Source organism: Brassica oleracea, chromosome C2 (assembly GCF_000695525.1).
Source record: "Brassica oleracea var. oleracea cultivar TO1000 chromosome C2, BOL, whole genome shotgun sequence".
NCBI classification, from domain to species: Eukaryota; Viridiplantae; Streptophyta; class Magnoliopsida; order Brassicales; family Brassicaceae; genus Brassica; species Brassica oleracea.
Window position 1 is genome coordinate 42,750,849 of NC_027749.1, and position 14,480 is coordinate 42,765,328.

Below are 14,480 nucleotides of genomic sequence, written 5' to 3' on the forward strand. Positions count from 1 at the left end.
GCATTTATATCCTGCCCAGCAGGATTCATGCACCTACCAATGAGAGTTTTGTCGTACTGCTTGATGAGGCTAGTGTTATCAAAATGGGGCACAGAAATCTTCAATCTCTTACGAGTTCCCTCAACACTCTTCATCTCTCCGGATTTTCCAATGACTTGGCTCTGCGCCATCAAAACCAAAAGACCAATAACACCAATGAGTTTGAATTTTTTGAGAGAGGGAGAGAAAACAGGAATGATTTGCAATTCCTTTGCACCTTCCCTATTTTTGTTATTTTGAATTTTTTGTATGAGTTTGATGTAAAACATGATGAATTATTTATTTTCGTATGATTAAATAGAATGGCTATTTGTTTATTTGTATTCTAAGATATACTAAACATAATAAAAATGAATGTAAATATTAATCAGTTATATATATAGACGTTTCTAAAATGTTTCTAAAGCAAAAAAAAATCAAAAATCATGTTTCTACGTTTCGAAACGTTTCGTTTCTGTTTCCCTGCAACCTAGATACAAACTGTTTAACTACAAGAATTTTCGTCGAAATTATGCCCTCTCTATTATTTGACGCCTAAAGCTGGGGTTTAATGAAATTTAGTCTAGGGGCGTTCTTGTTTTCCGTTCATGTAGATCGCAATGACAGCTTAGGGAGGATTGTGAAAAAATAACACAAAATAATGTTTTTCATTTTTGGACTGGGGTATACTTTTGCCTAAATCTAGGAGAAGACACGGGTCGCCGGAGTTGCTGTGAATTTCATCTGATCGGGGAAGTTCACATAATGACATCAATATCATGATGCTAAATAGCTTCGTCCTAGTATCCACCTATATCATCAATAGGCAAGTGCAAAAATGAGACAGATTTGGATCATCAATAAGGAACGATGGAGCTAATGGTTGCAGAGGAGATTTCATGACTGACGCATGAATTTCTCAATTTTTTGGATATTTTCTAATTTAATATTAATACAATTTAAGAAAATTTTGATAATAATGATCTTATTTATATATTGGTTTAGTTAATAGAATAAAATACATGAGAAGTGAAGCTGATGCTCGGCAATTTTTGGATTTGTATCCTTCATTAGACCTAGCCGATGATGTAAAAACAATGAAGAGTGGATAACATATGATCTTGGTTTCTTTTCTTTAAAGAGTTTTCATTTTTTTATTTTCACTGGTTTATATTTCAAAGAATTTGATAGCTTAAAATTTATTTAATGTAATTTTAAAATTATAACGTTTTTATATAGTCATAAAATATAAGTTTTTATTTATCTTATTTTATTCAAATACATGAAAATTATAAATCATCAACATCAAATCATGAAAAAGGAAAATTTGAAACCAAAAATTATCCGAGCAGCCATGGGAGAAAGGGCTTCAAAGGGAGCATTATTAGGGATAAAACAACAGAACATTAATTCATTAAATTTCATTAGCAAATCCTGTTCTTGTTACTCTTCTTTGTCTCCACAAACTTCTTCCAATACGCAGTAACTTCCCTCGTGGTTTCCTCCTCAGTCTTCTTAACACCGTTAGCTTTTCCGTTGGCCATCTTAGCGTGAACCCTTGCCGGAAGCGTATCAAGCTCGTGAAGCACCTTCTCGAAGTCTGCGACCAACCTCTCGGCTAAGGTTCGAGAGAAATCTTCTCGAATCACCACTCGGAGGACGGTGACATGTTGAGCATCCGCGGGCATCGTGTAGGCCGGAACAATCCACCCAAAGCGACGGAGAGTCTCAGCCACTTCGAACTCGTCGTGGCAACTACTGTCTTTTAACGAGAACGCCACTAATGGAACACCGTTTTCCTTGGAGACTATGTTGAAACGTCCTGTCTTCTCTAATCCTTGTCTTAGGACCATCATGTTTTCACGACAATTATCCATCACGTTGCGATATCCCTAAACCCAAAAAAAAACCTTTTAATTATCGAATAATAGTATCATAATATATACGAAGTTACACACTTTAATATTTGGTCTAATCATATTCAATACTACTTACCTCGAATCCAAGACGAATCAGCTGGTAGTACTGAGCAATCACTTGACTTGAACCTGGTTTATAAACACAAGCACTAATTTATAAAACATTTACATATGCGTATATACAATACAATATATGCTTTTTATAAACATATAGAAATGGTAATGTAATATGTTTTTTTTTATATATATAATGTAATATGTTACCTTTGGAGAAGTTGAGAGTGAAGGTCGGTTGGTCAGCGCCAAGATAATTGATATGGAAGATAAGTTCATCAGGCAAATCGGATTTGGTTCTCCATACAACCCAACCGATTCCAGCGTAAACCAAACCGTATTTGTGACCACTCACATTTATGCTCTTAACCAATGGTAACCGGAAATCCCACTCCAGCTCTGGATACAAGAAAGGAGCAATAAACCCACCACTCGCTGCATCCACATGGATCCCCGTATCCCATCTGCCAATTGCGGCTCCAAAATATGTTAAACCGGACCCGAACCGGTTAATTTGATTGATTATTAGGTTTTCTGTATATTTTACTTACCCCGTTTGCTTGTTTTTCTCGACTAGGAGGTCGTTAAGGAGCTTAACGTCTTCGAATTCTCCGGTTAACGTTGAACCGAGAATGGCTGCAACACAGATTGTGTTCTCGTCTACCATTTCGACCGCCTTCTCAGGGTCCATCACGTAGTATCCTTCTCTTAGCTTCACTTCTTTAAGCTCCACCTCGAAATACCTTGCGAACTTCTCCCAGCAAACCTGTATTAAATCGTAATTTCAGTAAAACATGGGCTTAAATCGGTGAAACTATCTTTTAATTAATAATTTCAATTCTGTGGTCTAACGTTTCAATTTTTTGGTTGACCATTGAGAAAACATAAAACTAAGCTCAACTTGTATATAATTTTTGGCCTAGTTTAAAATTTTCCGTTCAGAGAAATAAAGAGCCAAACCGGTTTAGTATTTCATTTTTGTTTGTTATGTTGGTTTACCTGAACATTAGCTCCGGTTACGATATTGGGCTTATCGTAAGGAAGCCCTTGAGCCTTCCGCTTATTCTGCCACTGTCTCTTAAAGGCCAAACCAGCCAACATAATCGCCTCCGATGATCCCACGGTGCCGACGCCAACCGCAGCCTCACCGTCACCGAGCGGTGCGTTGAAGAGACGCGCGATCATGTTGACGCATCGGTTCTGAAGCTCGGTGGTGACAGGGTACTCGTCCATGTCGACGTAGTTTTTGTTGATGGATTCCATCATGAGCTTGTCACACTCTGGCTCCATCCACGTGGTCACGAATGAGGCTAGGTTAAGCCTAGGGTTACCGTCGAGCATTAGCTCGTCGTTGATGATTTGGTACGCTGCTTCCTTTGGGATCGAGTTCTCAGGCATCTCAAATCTGATCATGAAAATATTACGTTAATACTACGCAAAATAAACCTACAAAATCAAATTAACGCGTATAATAAAAAATGCTTTAGCCAGGACCTTCAAAATCCTAGAGCTAAGAAAAAAGTCGAAAGTCTTAAAACATGTTAGCTTTCAAAAAAAAGTCTTAAAATTTGCAAGAAAAAACGTAAAAGCCCTTGTATAAAAACAATGTAGTATATGGTAACAATGCAAACGAGATGTGAGACAGAATAGTAAATAATTTAAGGTGAAATGTTCGAGCATCAGACAAACAAGTCATGAGGTGAAATGTTGGTGCTAGATTTTATTCAATCTTCAATAAAGTAAAACATCAGACAGAAAAGAATTGTGTTTAAATGATAATGGTTTGTTACCGTGGCAGAGAGGTACGGACGTAACGAGAAGCAAAAGTTGAATGGATTGAAACATCAGATTCCGAAGCTGTCTTAGACAAAACCATCTTCTTTCAATTCACTTGAATTCTCCAACCTTTGTGTTTCTCTGGGTTTGGAATGAACAAAAGAAGAGTAGAGGGGAATTATATGTAATGTTTATTGTTTGTTGTTGAAGAATTTGTGGAGTTAGAAGATGATGAGCAAATGGTTTATATAGTGAAGAGACAGGCTCTCTTGGTTTCGTTTTGTAACGTGGAAGGAAGCATCGCTGGTCTTCGTTTATGGGCTCCTTTCAACTTTTCTCCAGCCAATGACTTTTCATTAGTATAAATATCAAGACTAACGAATGATCAATGATTACACCAGAAATTATTAAATTTAATAACTTGACGATTAAAATTAAAAACAAACTCCAATCTACCATCATCCTTTGATTGGTAAATCCTGAACATCTTAGATGGTAGAATAATTCTCTTAATGTCTTCTTTTTTTTTTCTTTTGATAAAAATTCTCTTATTGTCTCGCCAAGTAGTCCGTATCCCATGTTTTCAACTTTAGTTTTTACGGTTTATAATCGATGATAACGTTAAAGATCGAATAAAATTATTTATTTTATCGACACCAGTGAATAGTAGAAATTTCAGGAATATTATATTGTTTATGTCTCGAATAAACAAACATATGCTTATATGCGTATTTTAATATTGTCAATTTGAACTATTCGAACTTAAAAAATATAGCTTCCTGTTTTTTTTTCACATGCAACAAATAAGAGGAAGGAAAATTAATTAACAAAAATGTGGTTGGAGAAAAATAATTAAAATAAATAAATAAATAAATAATAATAATAAAATTATAATTTTAAGTTGCATATTAAACACCAAATATTTTTTTTATCGGATCAGGTCAGTTTATCCGAATTAAAATTGTCATTCGTCACTTCAGTGTGAAAAAGATTATATACCTTGTTTATACACGCAAAAAAAAAAATCAATTCATACGATCAATACTTGGTTTTGATTTAATTCCAAAACAAAATTACTTGGTTTTGATTTGACTATCGTTTGACGAAGACCTAAACTGAGAAAAGAACCTAATTGCCAATTGGAATCAGAGGTCTTGGAAAACTGTTGTTTCCTTTGTTTAAAAGTCAACACCATGCTGAAAAATAATTGATTTGGAATTTTTTTTTATTTTCATTGGGTCTTTTTTCAACACGATTGAATAGTTTTTTCGTGGTGTTTCCATTGTTGTCAAACAAAGTTAAAGTTCATAAAACAAACAGAGTTGGGCGATTAATCAAGCCTCCCACAGGTTTAGACTACCCAGAGGCGTGCTTACCATGGTTTTGATAAGGCTTATGCCTTAGGTCCCCGCAAAATGTGCAATTTTTAGGGCTCTAATTTCATGAAATTATCCTCTAGAGCTAAATGTATAGTTTTAGGTTTTTCACATGATTCTGAATTTGATTTTTGGTTTCGATGAATGCTTTTATTCTAATAAATTTTAAGATGTGTTATAACTAAAATGCAAAGAATTAACTGAAGAACTGACATGGTATAACTCATAGTTCTGATTTTCGTTTTGCTTTTGTTATTTATTATAATCCAATTTTTCTATTTTTCCTTACCAAAAGTTAGCTATTTGTATTTTTATTTATACATTATGATAGTTTGATGAAATAGTTTATTGAAAAAATAAATAATACGTTTTAACATACATATTTTTTATCTATCATCATTTTTTTAAACGGCAAAATGTTCTATACTTTATCTACCATTTTTTTTATTTAATATTTTTTATTATTACTTTTATTTTTATTATTTTATCATTGTATTTAAATGATTATTTTTATCTTTCTAAATACCAAACGATTATTTTAATTTTCTCTAAAAATATCAGTTTTCTACTTATCATTTTAACCTTTACTTTTAAATTACAAATTAAAAAAATTATATTTTTATTACATATTGTAAAAATTTATTTTTAAAATTCGCCTTGAGCCCCCAAAAATCCTCGCACGGCACTGAGACTACCCTGAGTTTAGTTTAATTAACTCTATATTGAAAAGTAAAAACTAATTATCACTCTGTTTCTAAATGATGTAAGTTTATATGTTTTTATATACCTTAAGAAAATATTATAAATCTTGATTTAGGAATAATTCAATAAAAATACTCCAAGTAAATTTCGTTTAGCTTTTTAATATCCAATTTTTTTCGCTACCCAAGTTAATATCTTAACTAATCATTTTTCTCAATTTAATACACAAATTTCTAAAACTGTACCCATTTTAATGTCTAAAATTTTTTTTATTTTAATCGAAAATATTAATAAATTTTTTTAAAAAAATTTTAAATTCCAAAATCAAAAAAAAAAATTAATTTTTTTTTCTAATTTTAATTTAAGTTAAAGGAAAGAAAGTAACTAAATTATGTAATTTTTTATTTAGAAAACCTTAATTTTGATGGAAAGTAAATAAATTTGTTTTCTATTCCAAAACAAAGTAGATTTGATATTTAAAACTTTAAACTTATATTACACAATAGAAGATTATAACAATTTAGTTATTTTTATTTCCAAAGACTTAAAATTAGAACTTTTAAGATTGTTTTGTGAATTTTAGAGATTTTAAAAATTTTATTAATATTTTTGATTAAAATAAACATAGTTTGAGTATAATTAAAATCAGCTCCATTTTAAAATTTTGTGTATTAAAATAAGTACAATAATTAGTTGAAGTATTAAAGTGGGTAGCGAAACTGTTTGGGTATTAAAAAGCTTAACGAACTTTAGTTGGGATATTTTTATGAAATTTTCCCATTATTTTTTGTGTTTACCAATTTTTAATAATTTTAGATCAATAGGATTTAAGAAGTATATTTTTTTAAAAAAGTTTGTATCATTAACTAATAAAACATACCTAAAAAGTAAAAACGTAAAACATGTATTTTTGAAATAATTTTACAAACATTTAAGTTTAAGGAACAAGGGAGTACTATATAATTCAACGTTGTTTTCTAAACGTCTTGGACATTAAGATCTTTAAAACCTTTTGGTTTTGAATACATAACAACGGTGGCTTAATTTTTTCTTACCCTTATATTAATCAAAACCATATTTCCAACAAATATGTACAACTTTTAACACTTTGTTTATCAAGCGAAATTGTCAAATTTATTTTTTCATTAAATTTTATGAAATAAAATCTAATATATGATAGACAAATCCTTTAAATAAAAACCAATATCCTAAAAAAATAGAAAGACCAATATAAGATTTAGAACTATCCAATGATGGTATCCTAGGAGTATCTGAAACAAATTTATCATATCACATTTGTAATGGTTTTATCAAAAAATCTATAATGACTTTATCACGAAATTCCGGTAAATTAATGGTTTTATTTGATCAAGATTTGATTATCCTAATTTTTTCAAAAAAAAATGAAAATAGGTAGAAAATTTTGATTATATGAAAATAACAAGAAAAATTTGATTATCCAACTTATAATTTTGAGAATTAGAACATAATACAACACTGAGAGTAAAAACAAAATACGAAATAGAAATTACAAGATCATGACTATCAATTTATAGATTTAGTTAAGATTTATAGATTAACTGGTTATATCTTAATTATTGTATTTGCTATCGATTTTTTGTCAATAAAGATATTACTCCATGTTTATTTTCAAATTTTATTTGGTAACAATTCACTGCCAGTTATTTCCCCAGAACATGTACATTTCGTGAAAACATATATTTTGTTTTTTTTTTTGTGTTTGAAGGAACAAAATGATTATTTTGTTTAACTCGTACAATTTTGTTTTTATCAAATTTGTTTATGAATGGTACATATACGTAATAACGGGGCGGTACAAAGGGTACAACTGGCAGACGAAAATAATTAAGAAAAAGTCGAGCCAGCAAGTAACTCACAACGGCGTCAGTCAATGGGAATCTGCAAAAGGAGACGCCAATAGACGAATAAGCCTTATACCGGCAGTTACGGTTTACCAGTTTACCTTTTCCAAGTTCTGACTTTGCTTTAATCAATGGCATGCAATGCAAGTGTAACACGATATTCTAAAAAAGGCATTCCGTTTGTTTTTTCTAAGAACTCGTCCAATTAATACACTATCCTCCAGAAATAAAATTGAAGTATGCTACTTAATGATGATCGGACGTTATAAAAATGTATGTTTGTTTTGACTTTACATGCCTTACATCTTTACGTGATGTATATGTGTTATATAAGTTGGACTTTTGAAATTTCTTCTTACAATGGGCCAGTAAAGATAATTAAGAAACCCATTAATATTAAAGCCCAAAAGATGCAACCATACTGGTTCAACAAAATCAGATCTAATCATATCTGCTTATACTTTTAAAACGTGGTTTATTTGGTTTATATTCCCTTAGAGCATGTTTAATGGAGTATTCTTAGCAGAATATAAGAAACCCTTCATTAAACATGCTCTTAGAATATATCCTTTAATAAAGAATATGGTTCTGTGGTGACTAGTGAGTGACCACTCACACAACAACTTGTTCAGTGCGAGAATATTTTTTAGTGGAGAAGCTTAAGTTAGCTTTGAATGAAGTTTGTTATATTGAGTAGAAAGTAAAGAGATGGGTTCCATTGATGAAGAAACGTCACTCCTTGAAGCTGAACAATCTCTTTTACAGGTTTAGCCTCATGGGTCTATGTAATATTTGCGACCGTTTCATAAGTCTCTGCAGAAGATATATGTCTGATTTCTTTATTTTCCAGGAAGAAGTGAAACTGTATGCTGAAGATGGGTCAGTAGACATTTATGGAAACCCACCATTAAAGCAGAAAACAGGAAACTGGAAAGCTTGCCCATTCATTTTTGGTATAAATCAATTCTAGTACTTATGATCCTCCTCATGTCCTGTCTGTAACTTTCAAGAACCGGTATGCTTTGATGTGCAGCCAATGAATGCTGTGAACGGTTGGCTTATTATGGCATTGCCAAGAATCTAATCACTTACTTCACAAATGAATTGCACGAGACCAATGTTTCTGCAGCTAGACACGTCATGACATGGCAAGGAACATGTTATATCACTCCTCTACTTGGATCTCTAATAGCTGATGCTTATTGGGGAAGATATAGGACAATTGCTTGTTTCTCTGCCATTTATTTCAGCGTAAGCATTTTTTAGCGAAAAACATTGCTTTTAGACAAAGGATTTGCAAGACCTGAGCTGAATTTTCTGATAAGCCAAGACACATAGATTTACTTGAAGAGGTTCAGCTACTCAAGTCTTAGGGTACCATAGGATTTATTGTAGAGATGATAGGTGTTTATGTATGGTTAAAAGGTAGGTTCCTGAGGGCTGGATGGATATTTGGCCAAGAGTTGATAGATAGCCAAAGCCGGTCCTAAGCATGTTCAGTTAAAACATTGTACTATGATACCCAAACTTTTAAGAATTAGTATAAATAAACATATAGCTTTATTGAAATTCTTAATAATTTTTCTGTGTTCTCCAATATCTTAGAATCGGTAGCTAATATAGTTTCTCTCTATGGTTTGGTGAATTTTGGAACAATGAAGAACAGTCTCACAGCTTCTGTTCTGGTTAATTATGTTCATTTGTTCTGTACTTTTATCTGTTTCAGGGAATGGTTGCACTGACACTCTCAGCTTCAGTTCCGGGTTTGAAGCCAGGGGAATGTGTAGGTTCCATCTGTCCACCCGCAACAATGCCTCAGCAAGCAGTTTTATTTTCGGGGCTTTACCTCATCGCCCTCGGGACAGGAGGAATCAAACCATGTGTCTCATCCTTTGGTGCTGATCAGTTTGACCAGACTGATCCAAGTGAACGTGTCAGAAAAGCTTCTTTCTTTAACTGGTACTACTTCTCAATCAACGTTGGTGCGTTTGTCTCATCTACTCTTCTAGTATGGGTTCAAGAGAATTGTGGGTGGGAGCTAGGGTTCATGATACCAACCGTGTTCATGGGACTCGCTACAGCTAGTTTCTTCTTTGGCACTCCTCTTTATAGGTTTCAGAAACCTAGAGGCAGTCCCATTACTAGAGCTTGCCAAGTTCTTGTAGCTGCATACCGTAACATGAACCTCAAGCTCCCTGAAGAAAACCACACACCTCTGTCCGAAGTAACGGACGGTTACAAGTTTCTTGACAAAGCCGCAATGATCTCAGAAGAAGACACCATTCACGACCCGTGGAAGCTATGTACTGTGACTCAAGTCGAAGAAGTTAAGATTATATTACGTTTGTTCCCTATTTGGTCCTCAGGGATCATCTTCTCAGTCCTCCACTCACAGATCTACACTCTTTATGTCCAACAAGGACGGTCCATGCAACGAACCATAGGCTCATTTGAGATCCCTCCAGCTACTCTCGGCATGTTCGACACTGCAACTGTTCTCATAACCGTTCCAATCTACGATAGACTCATCGTTCCCTTTGTGAGAAGGTTCACAGGCTTAGCTAAAGGCTTCACTGACCTACAACGCATGGGGATTGGACTGTTCGTCTCTGTCTTGAGCTTAGCAGTTGCAGCTATAGTTGAGACGGTTCGGTTACGTTTATCCCGAGAAATTGGAGACATGACAATCTTCTGGCAAGTCCCTCAGTACTTTCTTATGGGGACTGCTGGTGTTTTTTTCTTCGTTGGTCGGATTCAGTTTTTCTATGAGCAGTCTCCAGATACAATGAGAAGTTTGTGTAATGCTTGGGCACTTCTTACTACTACGCTTGGAAACTACTTGAGTTCGATGATTGTTACGGCTGTGGCGTGTTTGAGCGGGAAAGATGATGGTTGGATTCCTTCAGACAACCTTAACAACGGACATCTTGATTACTTCTTTTGGCTTTTGGTCTGTCTTGGGTCTGTGAACATTCCAGTTTTTGTCTTCTTCTCTGTTAGATACACGCAGAAGAAGGTTTAGTGTGGTTTTATTTTATTATTCTTCTTGGTTCCACACCTGATGTAAAACTTATTTCGTCATTTGTTAATGCCATGGAGGATCTTGTTTGTACTATCAAGAAAACTTGTTAAAGAAGAAACACTGATGTTTCTTAGATAAATTTTAGATAGAATGATGTGCATTATATAAATCGTCATAGTTTATCTTCTTGGCGTTTGGTTTTCGATTCGGTTCCGGTTCCGGTTCAAGTTCAAGTTTTTCAGTTTTTCTGGTTCTAGACATATAGAAATTCTTCGGTTATTTATGAAATTCGGTTTGGTTTGGATAAATTTGGCTGACTTGTAGTCTAAATAATTTCACAGCCGTGTCTAAGAAGTCTAAAGGCAATAGATATCGTAATAGAAATAAATAGAGTTTATTCTGTTAAGCTCAATTCTCTGAAGATATTTATTTGATTGAAATGCATATCATGAAGACATTGTTTCCAAGGGAAGAATTGTTTCCAAGGGAAGAAATATGATAGTAAGTGTGGTTGTACTCTCTTTTTTTATTATGGTTTTTATTCCAGTGAATTTTTCCATGTCAAGGTTTTAACGAAGCAACAAAGAACACACAAAAGATAGACACTTAAAGAAAATGTTATAATTTGAGAGATGAAAGTCTATCACTGTTCTAAAGTTTTTAAGATAAAGAAGAAAATTATCAATTTAAGACTCAAGCACTATCGAAGAATGGCGATGTCAATGTTCTATTCAAGTGACAGTTTAGCTGATTTATTCACGGAGGCGTTACCCACTGCTATCTTAAAATTGATATTTCTTTGATGCAACTACCTTAAAATTGCTTTTACAATTCTTATCTGTTGAGGATTTTTTTAAAAAAATTACTATAAAATAATTTTTATTAAATAAATATATACTTATGATCAATATTTTTAACACATGTAGTATTTATTGTCATGTGTCACAATCATGTTTATTAGCAATTTTGAAGAACCAACATTTATATAATAAGATATTTACCTAGATTTTAGGAAACATATTATTTTCTTTCTAACAAAAAAAAGGATATTTCAAAAAATTAATGATATATTTAAATTTATTAACAAAATATATGTTACCATATTAAGGATGCCATAGGAGATTTTCACATATTTGCATTGTTATTAATAATATATTATTCTAATGCAAATCCTATTATTTTGGTAACATATCATTCAACATTAATATTTAATTTAATATTTTTTGACTTGGTGGTCAAGATTTTCACAAAATTTGTATAAATACCCTCATCACATCTAACAAAATAAATCACAAACCAAAAATCATACCACATAAAATCAAAAAAAAAAATTTGATGAAATTTTGAATTTATTGATCATCATTGAGAGAAATTTACAAACAATGCTATTCTAAAAGAATGAGGTTCTATATATCTAGAAAGTATAATGGAAAAATTACTGAAACTCCTTTCCTATCCAAAGATCTCAAAACCACCTTCTCATGAGTCCTTCAAGTCTATGATGACCCTTATAACCCAACGAGGATATCCGATTCTTGACTACCTGGCTTACCATACAGATCAACTGATATGTTCCCTTAATCCCCTGTTGGTGTCTTCGGAGATTTCTCTCCCGCCAAACATGATAAAAAACCACTTGAAACAGAAGTCGAATGAGAATCTGGTCCATTAATGAATATGCTCCTCCACACACTAACTTGAGCATGTCTGACCAATCTGGATTGATTCTTCTTCCTATAAGCCTGCTTGCAACTCTGTCCCAAATTCTATAAGAATAAGGACATGCGAAGAATAAGTGGACACGAGTTTCATCCCTCTCTCCACAGAAAACACATCCTTGCGTGATCCCCCATTGCCTCATTCGGTCTCCAGTTGAGAGCATGTTATGTATTGCAAGCCAAACAATAAAAGTACATCTAGGAATTCCTTGTTTAAACCACACCCTGTTACTCCAGTTTACTGCTTCTTTCTTGCATCGTATTTGTTCCCAAGTTCGAGCAGAAGAGAAGTAGTCCTTATAATCATCAGCATCGTTCTTCCAAAGATACTTATCATATTCCATATGCGGGTCAGGGACTGGTTCATCTCGGATTCTGGCATGAAGCTCCTGGAAATGGCGACTTCTATGGCCCCTTATACTCCACTGATTTTGGCTAACAGCATCACACAACTGCGAACAATCCCCAAATAACGAGTGCCAGTTGCTCCTGTTACATCAATAAGTCTGCCAATTTTCAGCCAATCATCATGCCAAAAGAAAGCTCTGGCACCATTACCAAATTCCACCCTGATAAACTGATACGCCAGAGTGCACATCTTAAGAAGCTTCCTCCATATCCATGAACCCGCTGACTCGTCACGCACATCCCAGAATGAACTATGTCGCAGGAGATAATGCCGAGTCCATGAAACCCACAAAGAGTCTATCATATTAAACATGCGCCAGATCAAGCTGAGAGAAAATACCCTAACTGAATCTCTGAGTCTCCTGATCCCTAGTCCCCCCTCTGACTTGGGAAAACACAAATCCTCCCAACGAACTTTAACCTTGTGAGTCTGATTAGGATCACCCGACAATAAAAAAGCACTGCAGAGGCTCTCAATTGTATCTAGACAAGTCATTGGCAAGATAAACGCATGGCTCCAGAAGTTAACGATGCTAGAAATAACTGAGTTGCAGATGTCTCGCATAAGACAAGCTTTTATTGGTCCAGGAGGGCATCCTTGTTCAAATTTTTTCAATCAACGGCTCATAGTCCTCCTTAGAGAGAGCTTTAGTGGTCAGCGGCAGCCCCTAATATCTGAGTAATTAAATATGAGTAATTCAGCTCTCATAGTCTTTATCATTTTGATGACTATTGTTTCTCCAATTTTTCATGCTAAAATTGTGGGTAGTATCACTTGTGGAATGGTAAAAGACACAATGAAACCTTGTTTACAAGGGGTCCCCGGGAACGTGCCAACTAATGACTGTTGTGCTGCTATAGTTAGTATAGACCGCCAAGCAATAGGGATTGTGGCTAAACAATATCTCTGTGAGTGTTACAAAGATGCTATGAAATCATATCCATATATCAAAATTATCAACTTCAACTTCCCTGAACAATGTCATACTCCTCTAGCTGTTCCTATTTCAGGAACTGTAGATTGTAAAAAGTATATATAATTTTCATCTATATTTCATAGTCATGTTATTTATTCATTTATTTATTTTACATAATTTATACTTTAATTTTTCTAAATTGTTATTAATATAATTTTTTTTTCAGAATTCATTGAAAAAGAAGAAGATCTATGGGAAAGAAGATAACATATATGACAATCAATGTACTACAATATTTATTTTCAAAATAATTAAATAATATTATAAATTTTATCAATCATTCATTATCATATTTTAAATAAATTTAGTAGGTATATCGATTCTTAACAAATAGCAATCTATTTCAGAACAATTGCTAAACTAACAAAAAAATGCCATGGATATATTTCAAAACATGACAATGATAAGGACATATTATTAACAAAATTCATGTTCTCTACATAAGTTAACATAAACGAGAATCAAGATGTATACTGTATGATTTAGTCCTACATTCTAACTAAGTAACTGTTGAGAGACTCAAGGAAAGATAAAAGAAAGCCTTTGAGATTTAACTGCCATAAATGAATCGAGAAGAGAAGTAAATTAAAGGGGTAAGATAATGAGAGATTAATGTTTTGACCAAAT

At 33.4% G+C, this 14,480-nt stretch overlaps 2 protein-coding genes across 2 annotated transcripts; one reads left to right on the forward strand and one right to left on the reverse strand.

The window, feature by feature from the left end:
* Positions 1–1,328: 1,328 nt before the first annotated feature.
* Positions 1,329–3,989, reverse strand: LOC106325355 (glutamate decarboxylase 4). Its single transcript, XM_013763405.1, has 6 exons — positions 3,782–3,989; positions 2,991–3,396; positions 2,543–2,757; positions 2,202–2,455; positions 2,014–2,066; positions 1,329–1,910 (listed from the first exon to the last, which is right to left on the reverse strand). Exons 1-6 carry the CDS (start codon positions 3,865–3,867, stop codon positions 1,443–1,445), a joined length of 1,482 nt encoding a protein of 493 aa, XP_013618859.1. The 5' UTR covers positions 3,868–3,989; the 3' UTR covers positions 1,329–1,442.
* A 4,362-nt stretch (positions 3,990–8,351) lies between these two features.
* On the forward strand, positions 8,352–10,840 carry LOC106324613 (protein NRT1/ PTR FAMILY 8.4-like). The gene is made up of 4 exons (XM_013762552.1): positions 8,352–8,493; positions 8,579–8,681; positions 8,762–8,979; positions 9,455–10,840. The coding sequence occupies exons 1-4, from the start codon at positions 8,437–8,439 to the stop codon at positions 10,748–10,750; spliced, it is 1,674 nt and encodes a 557-aa protein (XP_013618006.1). The 5' UTR covers positions 8,352–8,436; the 3' UTR covers positions 10,751–10,840.
* The last annotated feature ends 3,640 nt before the right edge of the window (positions 10,841–14,480 follow it).

What these genes read in the sequence shown, in the direction of transcription:
- LOC106325355 (XM_013763405.1), bottom strand. Translation starts at nt 3,867, where the DNA reads ATGGTTTTGTCTAAGACAGCTTCGGAATCTGATGTTTCAATCCATTCA. An exon ending in GTCCGTACCTCTCTGCCACG is followed by an intron (nt 3,397 to 3,781) that starts GTAACAAACCAT and finishes TTTCATGATCAG; the next exon opens with ATTTGAGATGCCTGAGAACT. An exon ending in TGATTCGTCTTGGATTCGAG is followed by an intron (nt 1,911 to 2,013) that starts GTAAGTAGTATT and finishes TTTTGGGTTTAG; the next exon opens with GGATATCGCAACGTGATGGA.
- LOC106324613 (XM_013762552.1), top strand. Translation starts at nt 8,437, where the DNA reads ATGGGTTCCATTGATGAAGAAACGTCACTCCTTGAAGCTGAACAATCT. An exon ending in CTGAACAATCTCTTTTACAG is followed by an intron (nt 8,494 to 8,578) that starts GTTTAGCCTCAT and finishes TTTATTTTCCAG; the next exon opens with GAAGAAGTGAAACTGTATGC. An exon ending in TCTCTGCCATTTATTTCAGC is followed by an intron (nt 8,980 to 9,454) that starts GTAAGCATTTTT and finishes TATCTGTTTCAG; the next exon opens with GGAATGGTTGCACTGACACT.